The sequence below is a fragment of the Saccopteryx leptura genome, chromosome 1, assembly GCF_036850995.1.
Source record: "Saccopteryx leptura isolate mSacLep1 chromosome 1, mSacLep1_pri_phased_curated, whole genome shotgun sequence".
Lineage (NCBI taxonomy): Eukaryota > Metazoa > Chordata > Mammalia > Chiroptera > Emballonuridae > Saccopteryx > Saccopteryx leptura.
The window spans coordinates 364,017,068-364,038,376 of record NC_089503.1 but is presented as its reverse complement, the minus strand read 5'-3'; the positions used below and the strand labels follow the sequence as shown (position 1 = coordinate 364,038,376).

Below are 21,309 nucleotides of genomic sequence, written 5' to 3'. Positions count from 1 at the left end.
GGAAGGGGATAATCAAGTATTGTCAACAACCTGGAAGAAAGAGTTTCAAGAAGCAACTGGTAGCCAATAGTGTCAAATATAACAGTGGTCCCCAACCTTTTTTGGGCCACGGACCGGTTTAATGTCAGAAAATATTTTCACAGACCGGCCTTAAGGGTGGGACGGATAAATGTATCACGTGACCGAGACAAGCCTCAAGAGTGAGTCTTAGATGGATGTAACAGAAGGAATCTGGTCATTTTTTAAAAATAAAATATCGTTCAGACTTAAATATAAATAAAACAGAAATAATGTAAGTTATTTATTCTTTCTCTGCAGACCGGTACCAAATGGCCCACAGACTGGTACCAGTCCACTGCCCGGGGGTTGGGGACCACTGAAATATAAGATAGGTCAATCATGGTAAAGACTGAAATACAGCATGTGGCAAATATAGGTTTACACTTGTGAGTATGTGAAACACAGAGTTTATTCTTGTATTATTACTTATCAATTACTGTATTACTTTCCATCTGAACAAAAGTAAATCTACTTTTGCCCCACCCTGTATTTGATTTAGCGATTTAGAAATCACTGGTGAGTTTAAGAGACTTAAGTGGCAGCAGCAGAAGTCAGTTTACATCTACTAAGTTGAGGAATGGATGAGAAGTGAGGAATAGGTGACCTTTACCAGGAAACTTCTTTTGCCAAGAGAAAAGCTGATGATATAAACTAGTTTGTATTGTTGTTTTCAAAAGGAAGCATGTATGATGTTTATATGTAAGGAAAATAGAAGATAAAAAGGGGAGGGAAGGACTAATGGAACAATATCCCCCAAGAGATGAAAAAAAGAAATTCACAACATAAACACAAAATATTAGCACAGAGGACAGGTGAATTTTTCATTGGACTGAGAGGGAAATTTAAGATGCCACTTCACTTTTAGGGGCAAGAATTTAAGGTGCCATTACTGGATAACACCGATACTCTCTGTGAGTTAAGAAACAAAGGTCACTGGCTGAGGGTGAAGAAGTGGGCTCAAACACTTTTTTATTGTAGTTGGAACCTACACATATTTCTAGCTCTCTATTCCTTTATGCAATACCAAGAACCCGTCCTTCCAATCACATTGGTGTATTCTGAGTTCAAAAAACAGACAGCCCATCCTAAATTTTTGCCTATTTTCACGCCATTCTGCTGGTCTGGGGGGTTGCTGTCATTCTTTTTCTGTCTAGCTAGAATTACCCAAGCTCATGTTCAGCATAAACATTACCTTCTCTTGGAAGCCTTCTCCGATCACCCCAGTTAGAACCATTTCATCAGAACTATTCTAACCATTCTAATCCAATATAATTTGTTACTTGGTACTTATGCTAATTATATTTGTATCTTTGCCTGCCTTGAGCTCCTAGGAGGCAGGAATCATGTTTTACGTAATACTCGTTTAGCAGGATGCTTTGCACATAGGTGAAACTTGGTCTGATACATCTGGAAGGCGCTTCAGAGATCATCTTCATGTTACCAGTAAGAACACCAAATATAAGCCTCAGAGACACTAAGAGACTTGACCAAGATCACACAGTTAACAGCAGAGCTGAAACAAAAATCAGGATTTTTGAACTCTATTCCTGTCGTCCTCACATTAAACCAATACTTGTCATTGTTAGCCTGGTTATATTTTGTAATTCAAATCTCTGAGTTATTATTGAACCTTAAGGTTAGACAGAGTCAAACCTGATGGGAAAGTTTTTGTTTCAACTTTCATCTAGCCTGCATTGGATGCATGAAAAAAAAAATGGTTTTTTTTACTTCTCCCCTCCTCCTTTATTTTTACTTTCTGCATTCTGTTTTGTTATCATGTAGCTAATGGGTAAATTATATGGTAGCAGTGACTGGAGTGATACACCTCTGCGAATAGGGTGAATTTTGTACAAATGTATTGGCTGTACTTGTACACCTCGGTCTCTGATACTCTCATCACATCTGTGACTCAGAGTTGGAAACCGCAGAACAGTTCAGTTACTGTAACAGAAGAAACCAGTAACTACGAAAATTCAGCCAGGAAATTGGGAGTGACCTAGAACTAATCATCAAGGGCATGGACTCTACCGCAGACCCTTTGTTGGCTCTGTATGTAACACTGAACCTTGTACATAATAAAAAAGGGGGTGTTTATTTAAAAAATAATTGTGTGAAGCTAAATGAACACTATATCATGAGTAGCATTCAACTTAAGACTGATTTGAATCATGCAAATTAATTGACATATGAAATTTAACCACAGCCGATGACTTTATAGATAACCTCATCGTAAAGGATAACTAAGTGGTAAACTATCATTTTCAGAATCTATTAAATTGGGTAATTCTTAATGAAAGTTGCAAATTTAGTAAGAAGCTGTGAAATAGTTATTTTACTGACCATTCTTCCATGGCTGGGTACAGGGACACTCTGGGAATAGAACAAGGCCACGAGGGTTTGTGTGGACCATTGTTTCATCTCTGATAACTTGAATAATCACTGGAAAAACCTAAAGGATTTGCCTATTCAGCTTTGTAAGAAATATCCACTAAAAATTCACTCAAGTTAGCGTCTCTCTTTTATTGAGAATTTCGGGCACATTATTACTCTATGAGCTCTGAGTGACACAGTTAAACACCAGGGGGCAGATAAAAAGTAGCCAGGGAGTTCTTGTCTTACTCAGTCCTTATCTTGCTATGTGACTCTTCAGGAACTGCTTAACTTGAGTTAACTCTTTTGGTTCCTTTACCTGAAACGGGAAGTGAGGATATTTACTCAAATCCTGATAGACATAAAACATACTCTTCTCTCTTCTTTTTTCAAACAAGGCTTCCCTTATTCCACCGAGCTGATGAATAGGGATCATTTACCACTGCTCACTCTGGAAATTCTCAAAGGGCATTACAATTGTCTTCAGTCTACTGAAGTACTCCCAAGACTCTTTCTTGTAACCTAATGGTACCTCAATTACCCATATCACTTTCTGAAATGTCCTTACAATCAGGATTGTCACTGCCCGATTTTCACCACAGAAATCTAGGGTGACAGTTAACCGCTGTATCAAGTTACAGCACAAAACATTATAAATCCTCAGAAAAAGTGCACTTCTTAGATATAGAATGAATATTTGGCTTCTAGACTGTGTCCTCCACCGGTGTGAAATCACTTCTCTTCATTAGCAATTTAGGACTAAGCAGATAGATAGATAGATAGATAGATAGATAGATAGATAGATAGATAGATAGATAGATAGAATGTACAGTTCTCTACCTGCTTATGCAAAACTCATATTTCTATTTATCTAATTGGGTTTTTCTACAGTCAGTGAATTGGGGTTATACTCTTCAGCCCTTGCTGGATGGATGAATAATTTCACATTCTCATATGCTAGTTATTAAAATTTAAAGGGTTATTAAAAAGCTAGTAAAGACAAGTTTGCAAATAAGTGAAAATTAAAAGGGTTGGCAGTAGTTATGGTTCCAAAACATCAACATCTCTATTATTTCTTTCTAGCTTCAGGAGAAAGAAACTGGGTTGGAGAAATGTGTTTATTATATACTCAGTGACAAGAAAAAGCTGGCACTCCTTAGATGAGCCATGTGGTTTTCTTCCCTGCTGTAGAACTTCCCCTAAGCAAAATGGGTCCAATGCCATGGTTTTCCTCATTGGAAAAGGATTTCTCTGTTTGGGAAGGAACATCTTGAAATTTCCTGTCCAATTGGGCTCCTTGCTGGGCATGTGGGTAGCAGAAGCAATACCTCTGCCAAGTAAAGCAGCAAAGTGCTACCCGGACTTCTTCCATGTGTTCAAGGGCTTTCCCAACACTCTTTCCCATTTCAAAATGAGTCAGCAGGTCCTACACTCCTTTTCCTCTTTTGAACACGATGGAAATGCTGAACATGAATCCTCTGCTTACTGAGATTGGAACGAGGAACACAAAGCACTGACATCTTCATGCAGTATGAGTATGACTTGTCAGAAAATAAAAACATTTGTTTTGATAATTATTCTGTAGCAGCTACTGCTAAAAAGCAACATGAATATCCATTCTGCCAATCAAATTAAGTTTTTAATATACTAGAATCTAAAAAATTCAGGGCTATTTCTCCTGGAGGCAATCTTACAAGAAATGACATTTTCATAGAAAGGGAGAAGGAAAACAAATTCCCTATGTTACCCTTAGGGGAAAATGTTTTTATTTGTGGTAAACAGAAAACAGTGAGGAAATAAGACATTCTCATTCAACACAATCTTAGGATTTTCTCTTATAAAATAACATTCTTTAAGTAGTTTTTTGAAGAACTTAGTATAAAAAAGGAACACGGGTAACCCGTCAAAAAATTAAGCTAACTTTGCCTTTGATTTTCTGAGAAAAAAAAAATTTAACTAAATCCATTTTGTTATCATTAGTGATTTACATTTTTAACACAAACTCCAGGTAATTTTTAAAAGCCTAGAAAGAATAAAGTAAGAGTTGAGATTCAGCAAATATTGAATTCTGAGCAAAGTCCTGAGAATTTGCTTTTTTTTTTTCTGCCCAACTCTGAGTTCTATTTGCCCAGTTATGGGAACTGGCACCCACTGAAGAATCTGTCATTCATACTATTTATTAAGAACCCACTATTCCAGGCAGTGGGCTTATACCCCTAAACAAGAGAGATGTGGGCCCTGGCCAGTTGGCTCAGTGGTAGAGCGTCGGCCTGGTGTGCAGAAGTCCTGGGTTCGATTCCCAGCCAGGGCACACAGGAGAAGCGCCCATCTGCTTCTCCACTCCTCCCCCTCTCCTTCCTCTCTGTCTCTCTCTTCCCCTCCCTCAGCGAGGCTCCATTGGAGCAAAGATGGCCCGGGCACTGGGGATGGCTCCTTGGCCTCTGCCCCAGGCACTAGAGTGGCTCTGGTCGCAACAGAGCAACGCCCCGGAGGGGCAGAGCATCGCCCCCTGGTGGGCGTGCCGGGTGGATCCCCGTCAGGCGCATGAGGGAGTCTGACTGTCCTTCCCGTTTCCAGCTTCAGAAAAATACAAAAAAAAAAAAAGAGAGAGAGATGTGGTCCATGCCCTCAAGGAGATCATAGTCTAGCAGATGAGGCAAATATGAAATACAAACAGGATGTCAAACTCTATCAGTATTCTCACAAAATGAGTTAAGGCATTAAACAACTGCTCCCAGCATTCCTAACCAAATGCAGGCTCGGGACAAATGCTTAACTGAGAGATAACTAAACAAGACATAGTTCTCTCTCATTTTTTTGTTTGTGCTTTAACTGAAACACCTGATGGCAAATAAAATAATCCATAACAGGATTATTATTCTGGTTCTATCATTTATGTACACAGAACTGCTCATCTCTTTTAAAAATCAAAATCGTAAATTTTGATGTCTGCAACCTGATCATTATTTTTGCCACATCTATGAGTTATTCCATTAAATTAATTAGATATTCTAAAAGTGCTGCTTCATGATAGACACAGTTTATGTTGTTTCCCATAAACTTGAATTAATTAATTTAATAAAGACTTTAAAATTTGGAAATAAATTTTCATTTTTATACATTTTTTAATCCAATTTTACAAAAGGTATTAACACCTACTGAGTACTGAATGCCTACTATGAACTAAGTGGAGTTTTTTTATATCATCACCTATAAACCCAAAATCTACTTCCCCCTTACAACCCTATTAGTGCTAATTAGTCCTATTGTACAGATGGGGAAACTGAGGTGCTGATAAGTTAAGAGAGTTTCCCAACACCACATACCTAGTTGGTATAAACTCAAGAATGAATCATCTCTTTATCTGACTGGTTAATTTATTCTCTTTAGTATCCTAAATTCAGCACAGAGTTCTCATTCTCCAGGGCTACAAGCAGTAGAATTACACATTGTACAACATTAAAATGTTGTCATAAGGTCTTGGCCGGTTGGCTCAGTGGTAGAGCGTCGGCCTGGCATGCAGGAGTCCCAGGTTCGATTCCCGGCCAGGGCACACAAGAGAGGTGCCCATCTGCTTCTCCACCCCTACCCCCTCCTTCCTTTCTGTCTCTCTCTTCCCCTCCCGCAGCCAAGGTTCCATTGGAGCAAAGTTGGCCCGGGCGCTGAGGATGGCTCTATGGCCTCTGCCTCAGGCACTAGAATGGCTCTGGTTGCAACAGAGCATCGCCCCCTGGTGGGCATGCCGGGTGGATCCCAGTCGGGCACATGCAGGAGTCTGACTGCCTCCCCGTTTCTAACTTCAGAAAAATACAAAAAAAAAAAAAAAAAAATGCTGTCATAATAATGTAGGTATAGCTTTCAAGCAATCAGAGTCCAATAAAACACCTCAGGTACAATAAAACATTTGGTTAACTAGTGAAATGAAATGTGAAATTACTTCTCAGGTAAATGGCAAGTAAATGATGGGTGTCTAACTATGAAGTCCGCTAAGATGAGTAAACCACAAGCATTAATACCAGAAACCTTCAAGCCTCCAAAAAAGTGGTAAAAGCATCTCACACTAAATGAGGTTGGCCTGGAAACTCATAAAGAAATGCTGGGTCAGGAAGAACATATGTTTTTGTATTGTTTTGTTTTGTTCTGTCTTCAGTGGAGCTGGTGCTACAGCAGTCCCACCTAATCTCTGCGCAGGCCCACCTGCTCATGGAGGAATGCTCCGCATTCAGAGAATAGAGGCTAGCACCCACGACCAGATAAAGCCCAATCACGACCACCATCACTTTGCAAACATCATCAGATGGCCCCAAGAAAACATCCATCAAGAGCTTCATCAGTGAATAGTAATGTCAACTTAAAACTCTAAAATGAAATGCATATGGATCGAACTGCTCTGCACTAACTTCCTAAGAGCTCTTCTCTGCTGTTGGATAGCCAAGTGAACAACCCCAGCTGACAGCACCCAGGCGGCTTCCACAGCCAAATTACAGACTGTAAACGAAGCTGAGATCGATCCCGAGGTTAAGTTTTCTAAGGTCTGTAGTGCACTTAGAGGCTGTCTTTCCGTCTCTGGTACAGTGGCTCCACTAACAAGAAATTTGCTGAAACTGTTGGCTGGGCTTTAGTTCGGTTGGGGGCAGCATGCTCGCCATGCAATGCCCTACTGGTTTCTTAACACGCATATGATTAATACTGGTACTCAGGAAAGAGAACTTCTTCTGACCTTGAGCGTGCGCGCTAAATAAATTACCTCTGAACGAAAGTGGTGAGATCTCATAACAGCATCTGGGGAGAAAAAAGAAAAACGAGACTGCATTTAACTCCCTGTTCTTCACTTGCCGAATAACAGATGATTTACTTTGAGGGTGAGGGGTCAGGAAAGCACCTTCCAGACGCCTTGAATTCAGAGGGGACATCCTGTAGGGCGGGGGGTGGGAGGGTTGCTAGGCCATCGATCGGTCTCTAGGCGATTTCAACACAAGAAGTTTGAGGAAAAGTTCTGGGGAGTCGGGGAGCCCCGATCACTCCATGAAGAAAGTCAGCGATGATGGGTGAAGGGAGACTGCCGCAGCCCCGGACTCCGCTCGTTATCCTTCGGTGCTTTAGCAAACTGGCCCTAAGAATTTGCGTCCGTGCCTCTCCTCCTAGCTCTCAGCATCGCCCTGTTTATCCCAACCCGGGAGACTGGAGGAAGGGGGAGAGGGCAAAACGGGAGAGGGACGTTCAATCCAGAAGCGTACTCGGCTTGTGGAGCGGGCAATGGTGGAGACAGGGGCGCAGCGCAAAAGGGTGCGAGCCGCGCTTCACTCTAAATCGCCTTCGCTGTTCCTCCTAGCCCGAAGAAACCCGTCGCGGCGTGTCTTACCTCGGCTCCTTGAACGACCCGAAAAGACCGATTTCATCGGATGCCTCCCTTTCTGGAGCTTGCGATGCCAGCAGCAGAAGAAGACGATGGTGGCGATGGTGCCCAGCAGAAGCAACAAGAGGAAGAGGGCACATTGGATGCTGTAGGGTCTCAGCAAGACCAGGAAAGCCGCGGCGATCATGGTGCGGGCGAGGTGGGGGCAGCTCGGCGGCGGGGCTGGAGGGCGGCGGCACAAGCACCCGCGCGGGGCGCACGCCGAAGCGGCGGGCACGGGCGAGCGCGGATCAGCGCGTCATGCCCGGCGCACGCGGCCCCGCGCCCAGCCCAATGGCTGCGCACCCCGCGCCAGTCGCGCTAAGCGAGTGATCCAGGGCTGCGGGGAGCGCTTGCCGTGACTCAGCAGACGGCGATGAGGCAGGGGGTTGGCGGCGGGGAGCCTCTCTCCTCCCTCCCCAGGCGCCCCCGCCCCCGTCCCTGCGCAGCCCCCGGGCGCAGCCCCGCCAGGGACGCGGCGGGCGGGGAGGGAAGCGCTGCCGCCGCGGCCACCTGGGCCCTGCGCATCGTCTTGCGGCCGCCCCGGGCCTCGGCATCCCGAAGACGGGCGCACGTGGGTCGGGGCGGGGATGCGGCGCCCCGGCGGCAGCCGCGGCGGCCCGTGGGGGGCGGGAATGGGGCGCCGCGGCGGGGGCTCGCCTGATGACATCACAGCCCGGCTGCGGCAGCGCGGGCGCGCGGACATGGCTGCGGCGGCGGCGGCGGCGGCGGCCGCGGGCTGCGCTCGGGTGTGAGCGCCCAGCGCCCTCCTGCGGGGCCGCCCGCGAGTCCGCGCGGTCTGGGGTGCACCAGCCGGGTGCCTCTAGGCTCCCCAACGCTTGGGACTTTCACCTATCCAGCCTCCCTTGGGCGAATTACAGGGGAGCCCGGCGTCAGAGGGCGCCAAGGCGCCGGGGGGAAAACCGTAAGGCGCTGAGGGAGCTTCCAGGCGGTGCTACCGCCAACCTCCCACCTCCCTGCGCCCCACCCCGAGGTCGGGGCTTTGGAAGATGCAGCCGGGTGAGCTATTGCTTGCGGGGGGTTCCTCGCACGCTGAAGCGTGAACACCGGGAAGGGCCGTCCCTGGGGATTGGGGTCCTCCAGGAACCGAGGCCCACCCGTCTCCAAGCCCTCTGACTGGGAGCGCTCCCCAGTACGCTGTGATGTGCAGACGTAACTGTTTCACCCCCAAACTTGGTGCAGTTTCGCAGCCGAGAAATGGGCACTTAAGATCTGCTTGTATCCATGCGTTTACCGTAAAATTTGACTCATTGAGTGCATTTGCAAAGGGAGGGGCTATTTCAGATTTAGGGAACTGGCAGATTAAGGAAGTTGGGATTGGCTGGTAGATATTTGGAAAAGAAATTTTTAGGGAATGTGAGGAAATAATGATCTGTCACGCAAAATGCACACACTCCCTCTTCTCTCCCGGTTGCCCCCTCCCATTTCTTCATAACCAGCAGAAAGTGTATTGTAGTTGATGGCTGGGAGATTTTTCAGTGGTCGCTGGTGCAGTGCCAACGCAGAAGGTATGGCGGGTGCGCTGCAGTGCGCCTTTCTGTGCTCGGCCACTGCCACCTGGCCAGGAAGCCGCGGCTGCTGCCGCATTCTGCGGCATCTCGCTGCCTTGGCCGACCGGCCAGGTGTGGTACCGCGTTATGCTGCTCCCAAGGCAATGCTGTGTGGAGCAGTTCTTTGCATATTTTGTTTTATTTACTTGCATGAGGAAACTGCAATTATAATGGCAAGGTAACACATTACTGCCTTTGTGGAGTTTCTTTTAACTCTTTGGAGCTGACTGAAAAAAAAAATGGTGTCATTAAAAAGTAATTTGTAAAATTCTGAAAAGCAAAAAATCCATGACAATACTTAAGTTTTGTTACTTGCTTGAAATCTCAGTGTTGGTGTTTTGTAACGATACAAAATCAATTATCCATCTCTGCATAAAAGCTTAACCACTGGTGTTCTTAAAACATTTAATGTATTACCAAGCGTAAGCATTAAAGGAAACTAAAAAAAGCTTTCCCTAAAGCAGTTCTTAAATGCCAAATTCATAAACATGGGGAACAATGGATTAAGTTTTCTTACTTACACATCGTTTCCTAAAACAAACTAAACATTCAAGTTGTTGAGATGCTGCATCTGATTCAGTTGTGGGTTGAAGATGGCAGGACCTTGCTTGCAGACACTGTCTAAGGTGGGAATGTTGAATGTCAGTGTAGGCTGTACTATGAGTCAGAAAAGGTGTCATCGGTCCTCAGTAGTGGGGCTATCAGGTAGAACTGCATCATGAGCACTTTGCTTAATGGTTTTCTGATACTGCAGCCCTCTGCAGCAAGAGACTGCATTCCTATCCATGGTGCAGGGGTTTCTGAAGAGATTCCTGAGAGCCTGCCATGTGGGGCATATCAGGAAGGGAAGAATTCTTCACGTCGTCGATTCACAGTGGCCTAGTGGAGGAATTTAGAACTGAATTAACCACCTGCAAACATTGGGAGAAATAACTAAGAATTGAGGACAGTCATCTTTACTTTATACTTCTCATTAACTAGAATTTGTGAGTGAGCTGAAATGGCTAAATATCCTTGAAACATGTCTAAGACCAGGAATACAGCCTAGTAAACAGTTTGCCCCAAATTCTGCACTCTTAACAACAAAAAGCAACTAAATAGCAATTATAGTTTTGTGAGCTATTACTTTAGCACATTATTATCATTCTGAGTTTTGCTACAGCCATTTATAAATTTCAAGTGCACACAAGAACATCGTTTATTTCTTTTGGCAGGCAAATGCTTAACTGCCATGCAATTGGATTACAGATATTTCTTTTTAGATGCCTTCTTTACTGTTCTTTCCATCAGTTATCTCAAAGATACTAATAATAAGCAAACCAAATCATTAAAAGAATTTAGTATTTAGGTTTTATTGTTATTTTCTGATTTGTTTGTTGCTAATTTATCATTTCCTTCACCAAATAATGGCATGTTATTAATTGCTTATTTCTGTGTGTTTCTGTGGTGCCTAATGCATTGTGGAATTCAATAAATATTAAATCAGCTCATCAATCCTATCTGGAAGCTAATATATTAGAATATATTATTAGCTTCTAATATTCTAATATAATATATTAGAATATATTATATATATTTTGCTAGGTTTTCATTTTTAAAAAATAATTGACATTGTGTCAAAGTCACCAAAATTTAACTTTTGGGAGTTGGGATGAATGAGGAAGGCTCTTTGCCGACTCTTTCATCCCAAGAAATAAAAAAATCAAAATGGAAAAATATATATATATATTTTTGGCTTTTTATGAACATGAATTAGCACTATCACTCAAGAGAAGACAGTGAGTTGGGGGAAATAGTGAAGAGAGTTTTATTCCAGGTATGTAGAAAATGACCCACCGTGCAGCCCTTCTTCCCTTTGGATTCCCAACCAAACTGAGAACACACACAAGGAACCAAAGGAAATTAAGATGTTAACTTGATTGAGAGTAAAGTCAGATTGAAGAACGTGGCTTAGACCAAGGCAAAATGAGGCTTCTTACTCCTTTTCCCCTGACTCAGCATGCCCCGCCCCTCAGTCCTAGCTGAAGAACTAGAGCTCATCCTTGAACAACAGGGGCTGGGAAGTTCCACTTTTGTGTGGATTTTTAAAAAATACTGTAAATGTATTTTATCTTCCTTATGATTTTTTAATCACAGTTTCTTTCTTTACCTTACTTTACTATAAGAATACAGTACGTAATACGTATAACATACAAAGTATGAGTTAATACACTGTTTCTTTTACTGGTAAGGCTTCCAGTCAACAGCTGACTATTAGTACACTGCTCACAGAAATTAGGGGATATTTTATTGCTTCCTATTCATTTTGAAATATCCCCTAATTTTTGTGAGCAGTATACTTCAGTTTGGGGGGATTCACAAGTAATACACAGATTTTCCAGTGCACAGGGGAGTCAGTGCCCTTAACCCCTACATTGTTCAAGGGTCAACTGTATAGTCCTTCCCAGCACTAGGGCAGGAAGGGCGTTACCTGTACTTCTTACCTGGAAACCAGAGGCTAAGAAGAGCCTGAGACTCTCCAATCCACAAGACATTCTGCACGAGTGAGCAAGAGATAGGACCATGTGTGAGAAGTGGCTTTTTTTTTTTTTTTGCATATTTCTGAAGCTGGAAACAGGGAGAGACAGTCAGACAGACTCCCGCATGCGCCCGACCGGGATCCACCCAGCACGCCCACCATGGGGCGACGCTCTGCCCACCAGGGGGCGATGCTCTGCCCATCCTGGGCTTCGCCATGTTGCGACCAGAGCCACTCTAGCGCCTGAGGCAGAGGCCAAGGAGCCATCCCCAGCGCCCGGGCCATCTTTGCTCCAATGGAGCCTTGGCTGCGGGAGGGGAAGAGAGAGACAGAGAGGAAGGCGCGGCGGAGGGGTGGAGAAGCAAATGGGCGCTTCTCCTGTGTGCCCTGGCCGGGAATCGAACCTGGGTCCCCTGCACGCTAGGCTGATGCATTACCGCTGAGCCAACCGGCCAGGGCAGAAGTGGCCTTTTAAACATCAGTCCTGCCTGTTAGGAGCTGGCAAGTCTTCAACCTCCCTCAGCACTGAGTCATTCCACCTCCCAAAGATTAAAGTAAGGGGCTTTAAAAGGATGGCAGAGATAATCTGCAGGACTTCCCTAGAAGTAGAAGAACCTGGCACAAATACCTAACTTATGGATCAGGAAGAAGAAAAGTTTCCACCCTAAGCTGTGTAATGACCAACTGAGGGAAAAAAAAGGGAGGAATTAAAGCTGACAAGTTTTGAGCTGAGATGGAGGAAGAGTTTTTTTGAAGAGGAAGATGATAAACTGAGTTTTAGAACCATTAAGGTAAGAGGTGTCAAGGATATCCACATGAAATTATCCAGCAAGCTCCTGGAAGTGTGGGAAGGCAGAACCAGAGACAGATAGGAGTCATCAACAGAACTTATAGGTGAAGTCTTGAAAATGGGTGAAATGACTCAGGAAGAGAAACTATAAAGAACTGGAATCAGATCTTTGGAGACTGCTTCCATTTGTGAACTGGAGGAGAGCAGAAGGCAAAACTGTGGAGGCCAAGTGGAGAGCGTTCCAATTTAGCGGCTAACTAGAACAGTTGCACAAATGAGAGGTTAAGAAGGATGCCTGTGGGCTGGTGACTGGAAGACCTTTGGAAACCTTCCGGAGAACTGATCCAATGCAGTGGGAGAAGCTAAAACCAGGCTAATGGGCAGAAGAGGGGGAGGTAGGTGAAATAGGAGAGCTGCTGTCCACAATGTTTCGAGAAATTGAGCTCTTACCAGGATGAGCAGAAATGCGGTAAAAGCTTGAATAAAGACTAATACGGTTCCCTTTGTCAGACAGGAATACCTGAACAAGTTTTAGAGGGGTGGAACCAGCAGTGGGAGAGAAAGAGAGGGGGAGAAAGGGGCATTCTCCTGGGCATTTGTGGTTTCACTATTTTTAACATACTTTGAGTCCCTCCAACGGGTTCTTTCTGCTCTCTGGTTACTTTCAACTCTTCAGAGTTAAAATTGACCCTGACTGGTTATGGTGGGTCCATGCTCATAGTCTCCTCCACACTCGCCCTGGCTGCTACTATTCAGAGTAGAAGAGATGGATTTTGAGGGTAAGATACGGGATACCTTGGAATGTAGTCCAGATTGTCTGTAAGCTTTTATTACAAACCTATATGGAAGAGAATAAATTACTCAATTGGTAATCACACAAGGATGTTACATTGAAATATTACCTCCTTGAAAGCAGAACATTTATGTACAAATGTCTCTAGCAATAAATTATGAGAAATTAGTCATACTGATTTTGGATTGGCAATCTACTTATTGCTACGTAAAGTTTTGTTTGTTTTGTTTTTCTCTCAGAATTAAGTGGTATGGAAGAAATTAAGAGGAATCTAAGGAAATCTGTTATATGGCCAGTTTATTTCCAAATGGTTTTTTATGAAATGTACCAACAATATACATGTTCTTGTATTAAAAAGTAAAGGAACTACATCACTGCGGAAAAGCTACCTTACCTAATATAACCTGAGAGGTGATTTTCCACCACTGGAATCAGGAAAGCCATCATATAGACAGATCACTATTATCTTTTTAAAATTTGACTTTTTGGGCCCTGGCCGGTTGGCTCGGCGGTGGAGCGTCGGCCTGGCGTGCAGGGGACCCGGGTTCGATTCCCGGCCAGGGCGCATAGGAGAAGCGCCCATTTGCTTCTCCACCCCCACCCCCTCCTTCCTCTCTGTCTCTCTCTTTCCCTCCCGCAGCCAGGGCTCCATTGGAGCAAGGATGGCCCGGGCGCTGCGGATGGCTCCTTGGCCTCTGCCCCAGGCGCTGGAGTGGCTCTGGTCGCGGCAGAGCGGTGCCCCGAAGGGGCAGAGCGTCACCCCTTGGTGGGCAGAGCGTCGCCCCTGGTGGGCGTGCCGGGTGGATCCCGGTCGGGGCGCATGCGGGAGTCTGTCTGACTGTCTCTCCCCGTTTACAGCTTCAGAAAGTTTTAAGAAAAAAAAAAAGAAAAAAAATTGACTTTTTGAAGGAAAAACAATTGTTATTTGTAGTAATAGCAAATATTATTTTCAGCAAATATTCCCTGGGAAAGGATTTTATTTTTACCATGATAAAAACCTTAAAAATAGCTTAAAGACATCAGCGTAAGGGGAAATATTTTAAGTAGAATTATTCCAATTATTCTTTTAACATTTTAGAAATTTTAGAGCCTATGCCTGACCTGGTGGTGGCGCAGTGGATAGAGCTTTGACCTGGAACACTGAAGACCCAAGTTGGAAACCGCAAGGTCACTGGCTTGAGTGTGGGATCATAGACATGACCCTGTTGTCGCTGGCTTGAAGCCCAAGGTCGCTGGCTTGAGCAAGGGGCCACTGACTCAGCTTGAGACCCCTACTCAGCCCTAGTCAAGGCACATATGAGAAGCAATCAGTGAACAACTAAAGTGCCACAACTACGAGTTGATGCTTCTCATCTCTTTCCCTTCCTGTCTCTCTTGCTAAAAAAAGAAAAAAAAGAGAGAGAGAGAGAGAGAAATTTAGAGCCTAATTTAAAATTGTATGGGTTGTGGAATCCGTGATAATGCTGTAAGGGAAATGTATGGTTTTTTGGTAGGGTCATTTTTTGGGGACATTACAGACTTCTCAGAAAAGTCTGATTTTGAGAGTTTAAAATGTCAATATAATTAAATTCATTTACCTCGTAATGCTTTGCACAGAGGTTTTAGAAAGTAGTCATTTATTATCCATAAGAAAATAGAATTCATTTATATAGTTTCCACATTGAGTGTGGGATTAGTCATGCAGCAAAATACTGAGTCATTTGGCCAGAAAATTTACTCATAGTTGTATGAGCTGTCAATGGAAAATCTGAGAGCTGTTCATAAATCAAATTATAAAGCTCTTAGAGTTATAAATCACTGAGCAGCATTGTTCATTATTATTCAGATAGCGTAAAATAGTTCCACCATTTCTAAGAATGAGCAATTTACAAAGCAAGTTTGAAAGCTGAAGTTATTGCCTTCTAGATCTTAAGAGTTGCCATATAAGTTACAAGCATTTCTACATTCTTAAGTGAAAAAAAATAATAATAAAGTGGAGGTTTAAAGATGCATATTATGTTAGAATATGAGATAATAAATCCTGACTGATATTTATGAATTAAATTCCAGATTGCCTTAATAAAACAACAGCAACTTTTAATAGCCAAATTTCCTCCATTTCTTTCAATAATTTTTGTAGGTCAGCCCTGGCCAGATAGCTCGGTGGGTTAGAGCATCATCCTGAAGCACAGAGGTTGCTGGTTCGATCCCTGGTCAGGGCACCTACAGGAACAGATCAATGTTCCTCTCTCTCTCTCTCTCTCTCTCTCTCTCTCTGTCTCTCCCTCTCCCTTCTTTCTCTATAATTAATAAAATAAACATTAAAAATAATTTTTGTAGGACTTTGCATGAAATATTTTGTGCTAATATATTTGTATGCTAGTCTATCTGTGTGCTGATCACCTGAAAGAATAATGTCGCTAAGAGAGCAGAGGTGGAAGGTGTCCCGAGGAGGACTGCAACGAGCAGCTAGGATTAGTGAAACATGTTTCAGTGAACACACAGTTCTGGAGCTTACTGAGATTATCCAAATGTAATAACAGCCCATGGGTCTAGGAACAGAAAAGAAGTACATCTTAAAAAGTAACCCCAAAATTCTTTCTGGAGTAAGTAAGGGAAACAAACAGCAAATATTAAATTGAAATATAGTAGTAAAGTTTATATTTCAAAGAAGAAAGCCAACAACCTAACGCCTGTTCTTGATGGGCCTATTTCTGCTGTAGAAATTCTGAACCTCAGATTCATGGACAGGTTTATAGGAACCTGAAATTATATGCAAAAATGTGGGCCTCTCCCTGGCCAGTTAGCTCAATCAGTTCAGAGTATCATCCCAAAACGACAAGGCTGTGGGTTCATTCCCTGGTCAGGGCACACACAGGAAGCAACCAATGAATGTACAACTAAGTGAAACAACAAATGAATACTTCCCTTCTGCCTCCCCTCTCTTTCCCTTCCTCTCTCTGTCTCTCTAAAAATTAATCAATAAATAAAAAATTAATCCCTGGTCATGCCTAACCAGGCAGTGGCTTAGTGGATACAGCGTCAGACTAGGATGCTAAGGACCCAAGTTCAAAACCCCAGGTTGCGGGCTTGAGCATAGGGTCATAGACATGACCCCATAGTAAGGTCAACTTTTTTACAATGAAAAGGAGGAAAAAAATAAATGGAAGAAAACAATATCATAAATATCATAAATAAAAGAAACATTTTATTCATTGCAACAATAATAAACTATAATATGATAAATGCATAATAAAAACATTTGTAATATTTTATATTGTAATTATGCTTACATCCCTATTAATATTTAATAATAATTATAAGAAAAAAGTACTCATTTAGATATAAATACATCACATTGCATGCAATGGATTGACTGCATCGATCGAATATGGACATTTACAGATTAGTCTTCCAATATCAAAAAGGAGGACATGTAGGAGGACACTTTTCGAGAGAGGATGGAACTTACAAAAGAAGGACTATCCTCCTTAAAGGAGGACAGTTGGTCACCTTACCCCATGCTCACTGGCTTGAGCCCAAAGGTCGCTGGCTTGAGTCAAAGGTCGCTGGCTTGAGTCAAAGGTTGCTGGCTTGAGCAAGGGATCACTCGCTCTGCTGGAACTCCCCGGTCAAGGCACATATGAGAAAGCAATCAATGAACAACTAAGGTGCCACAATGAAGAACTGATGCTGCTCATCTCTCTCCTTTCCAGCCTGTCTGTTCTTGTCTGTCTGTCTGTCTCTCTCTCAAAAAAAAAAAAAGCCCTGGTCAGATAACTTGGTTGGTTGGAGTGTCTCCCCAAGTGCAGAAGTAGCCAGTTCAATCACCAGCCAGGGCACATACAGGAACAGCTCGGTGTTCCTGTTTCTCTGTCTCTCTCTCCCTGCCTCTCCCAAAAAAAAATTAAAATTAAAATTAAAAAATGGGTCTCTTTTGGAGGGACATGATCCATAGTTTTCACCAGGTTCTTAAGGAGCTATTGAGAGAGAAGAGAGAATAATCAAAACCATATCCATTCAAATACCAAGTCTTCTGCAATATCAAGTCACTCTCTCAATCCATCAACATTAGCATCACTGAGGTACCTCTTCGGAGACTGGGAGAAATATCTTTTTGAGTACTGTCAGCTGAGGATGAGCATAGAAACTATGGACTCTTACCTATAAAAGTTCATGGACCTCTCCTGAATGCACCTGAGTGCTGCCCATCCTGAGACTGGATAGAGACGCTGTGCTTTGAGTTAGTCCTCATGCAACTTTAACCCTTTGAATAGTGAGTTTTTTTCATGCTCACTGGCCCCTGGTAGTGAGGTTTTAAAAAAAAAAATGAAATTAGTTACAGTTACAGTTTTATTAACTTAAAACCATGTTTGTTTGATAACCAATTTATGGAAACAAGAACAACATATATTTGCCTTTTTTTAATGTTGCCTTACACAAGTACGATCATATTCTGGATGGTCAGGAGGCACGAGGATGTACATGAACGTTCATACTACTCAACGGGTTAAACAGATTGGGAGAGAGACAAGTGAGCTAGCTAAGGAAACTTCCGTTGGGTTGATGGTTCTAACCCTGCCAAAGGAAGGTATATGTTAAGTATCTAGGACCACTTCCGCAGACTTCTGTTGCAAGAAGGACAGACTTGATTCCCAAACTGCCATCAAGCCAGTTAAATATTCCAATATATATCTAAATGTTTGAATGGATAAGCATATGCTGAGCCAAAAACACTAATTCTAAAATTTAGTCTTGAGTTCAGAGTCTATAAAGATCTCCATGATCTTAAAGCTTAAAAGAGAGGCAGAAGGACTTAGAATCAGGCTCCTGGCAACTACTCCTGGACATCCTGGTGATGTAGCATCTACTCTTCCCAAATCCTGCCCCAACCCATAGCTTATGAGGCTTTTCAGCATTCAGACTTGGACAGAGACCTGATAACTGAGGCCCTCAGTCCAGCCAGGGTAATTTCACATGTACCAAATTCTCAGCTCCATCTACCCGTTATCTCTCGCTTCCCACATCTGCAATACTTGTGAACCTCAACCCTCCCACCACCACCATCTTCTCAGGACACCAGTTCCCATTGTCCCGTCGCTGTGATCACATTCTGTCACATTATGGGGCTGGTTATTTCATCATGTGACGTTCTCCAGTAGGCAGGTCTAGATTCCAGGGGGTCCTGATCTCTCAGTCTGCCTGATTTTATTTTTTCCAAGTTCCCTTCTGACCCTCTAAGCTGTGCAGGGTTTGGTGGCATTCTACACAGAGACAGGCTTTGAACCAAAGCCATTCCCTAAGGGCCTCAGACCTCTCTGGGTCGAGTGGACACTACTTTTGGCACAGTTTTATTCTGTAGAAATTTGTAACGATGCAGGACTCCACCTTGAAAGGACACTGCAGGATTGTATTTGGTGTACCAGACCCCCTGCCTTCTCGGGAGCCGTTGAAGTCTGGGTCTTAGTGCCTGCTTTAGGGGCACCACCAGAGCCCTGGCAATTGGTTGGTACAATGATTATTCTCCTTTCCTCCTCACTCAAAGGGCATCAGACAACAACATGTCCTAAGCTTCCTTGTTACTGAATGGCTACCCTGGTGTGCACACCAAGTTGTTTTTAGTAGTAGTTAACAGTTACTGAGTGTGTGCTCTCCACTAAGCTTCTGCTAAATGCTTGACATACATTTATTCCTTTAATCCTTACAGCAACCGTGGGTTGCTCTTCCCTATTTTAGAAATGAGGACCCAGGGCTGGAGGGGGGGTACTTCAGGATATAAGGAGTTCCCCCCACCTCGATCACCCTGCCAACACATGGTGTAAGGATTCTCTAGCACTTCAAAAATTACACAATTTCTTGTATATTTTCATTTGCACTGCCTCCCTCCCCTAAAAAAAAACTCCTCCCAGTTGGAGTTTGCTGGGCAGCTACCCTTCCTCTCCTCTGACTGACCTTAGGCCACCCCTTCCCAGAGGAATGAAGGTCAACCCAAGCGACGCACCCACCGTCTATTAGCTGTCTCCAACACACAAGTTCTGGTCTTCTCCTTTAGCCTGTGAGGAATTTGCCCACACCATTTCCTCTAATACTTCAGTCTAACAGGACTCCTTTTGTTAAAAAAAAATTATAGATCCATTCTTACCATTTCATTGGTGTGTCCCCATCACTACTACTACTTGGGTAAATTTGACCCAGCACCTTCAGGAAGCTAAACAAGCTTAGGAGAGCAGACTGGTGCCCACTTTGAAAACAAAAAAGGTTCCTATTTGTGACCACCTGGCTATCCTTCATAAACGAGATAGCTCTAACAATATTTTTTTTATATTTTAAAATAAGATAGAGGCCCTGGCCGGTTGGCTCAGTGGTAGAGCGTCGGCCTGGCGTGCAGAAGTCCCGGGTTAGATTCCCGGCCAGGGCACACAGGAGAAGCACCCATTTGCTTCTCCAGCCCTCCCCCTCTCCTTCCTCTCTGTCTCTCTCTTCCCCTCCTGCAGCCGAGGCTCCATTGGAGCAAAGTTGGCCCGGGCACTGAGGATGGCTCCTTGGCCTCTGCCTCAGGCGCTAGAATGGCTCTGGCTGCAATAGAGCGACGCCCCAGATGGGCAAAGCATCGCCCCCTGGTGGGCGTGCCAGGTGGATCCCGGTCGGGCGCATGCGGGAGTCTGTCTGACTGCCTCCCCATTTCCAACTTCAAAAAAATACAAATAATAATAATAATAATAATAAAATAAGATAATTTGTCTATTATAGCATCATAGGCATACATGTTAATATTAATAGCTAATTAATAGCTAATTAACTATGCTTCTTGACATGACACCATCCCTCTTCACTGCAGTTTATAAATACCCCACCCACCCCTACGTGTTTGATCTGGGTACATAACAACTCATAATGAAGGACTATTATTATCACCATCTCACAGATGGGGAACAATTACAGAAATGTTACATAGGTAGTAAGTATTGGCTCTAGGGTTATAGATCCAGGCAGTTTGATTCTAGAGCTTGTGTTTGTCACCACTTATGTGACCCTAAGTCATCACTTAGTATATTTGGAAGAGAGTCAGACTAGAAGACTATCTTAAATGATCTATTTGGATAGACTTTACTTTTGCCAAAAAAAAAAGTATTTCACTAAGCTTTCTACCTTTATGTAGGAGGTCAAGTTTACCCTTTCCCTCTTTCGATGAATAAGATGTGCATTTGCCTGAAGTTTTGTCTCCCCCTGGTTGTTGGAGCTACTTCTCTACTATGGGACCATGAGCTCACACATCATCCCGAAATGCCACTGATGTTGAGTCTCCTGTTTCTCTCAGTATTTGACACTCCTGAACCTTGAAGTTGGCTTCCATACAGTGAGTCCAAAATATCCCTCCTTGCTTTTATGCAATTTTCTGAGTCTCAGCAGGATGGAATAGATCCATTTCATCTCCTTGGGCTTCCTTCTTTGATGAATACTTGCATTCTCCACCCTTCACTAGCTTCCTAATTCTGACTTGCCCTACAACTGCCTATTCCCAGGCTTGGCAAGACAGGTAACAGAAGAAGATGGCCTCTTTCTTTCCCTTCCATTTTATTACTTTAAGAATTTGTTGATTTGATAGAAAAATACTGTCACTTGTAAATATATGCTTATATATTTTTCTAATAACCTATACATAGGAGGTAGAGAAATGATAAAAATGTGAAATGTAGGCCCTGGCCAGTTGGCTCAATGGTAGAGCATTGGCCCAGTGTGTAGATGTCCTGGGTTTGATTCCCAGTTAGGGCACACAGGAGAAGCAACCATGTGCTTCTCCACCCCTTCCCCTTCTCTTTTTCTTTTTCCTCT

The 21,309-nt window shown here is 43.4% G+C and overlaps 2 protein-coding genes and 1 pseudogene across 10 annotated transcripts in view; 2 read left to right on the top strand and 1 right to left on the bottom strand.

Moving 5' to 3' along the window:
* The window catches only part of DST (dystonin), a 502,743-nt gene extending 494,633 nt beyond the window's left edge, over positions 1–8,110 (bottom strand). For all 6 annotated transcript variants that reach the window (XM_066359128.1, XM_066359129.1, XM_066359143.1 and 3 more), the window contains exons 1-2: positions 7,793–8,110; positions 7,178–7,212 (exon numbers count right to left, since the gene is read on the bottom strand). In XM_066359128.1, the coding sequence (XP_066215225.1) occupies positions 7,178–7,212; positions 7,793–7,973 (216 nt within the window). In that variant the 5' untranslated portion in view covers positions 7,974–8,110. The remainder of the gene's footprint in view (positions 1–7,177; positions 7,213–7,792) is intronic.
* BEND6 (BEN domain containing 6) overlaps positions 7,872–21,309 on the top strand; it is a 64,547-nt gene continuing 51,109 nt past the window's right edge. The window contains exon 1 of one of the 4 annotated variants that reach the window (XM_066359145.1): positions 7,872–7,974. The gene's annotated coding sequence lies outside the window, so the exon portion shown is untranslated. Of the gene's footprint in view, positions 7,975–8,489; positions 8,846–21,309 lie in introns of those variants that run through there. The other 3 variants (XM_066359147.1, XM_066359146.1, XM_066359144.1) reach the window with 3 other exon arrangements.
* The window catches only part of LOC136388460 (tigger transposable element-derived protein 1-like), a 29,044-nt pseudogene continuing 17,091 nt past the window's right edge, over positions 9,357–21,309 (top strand).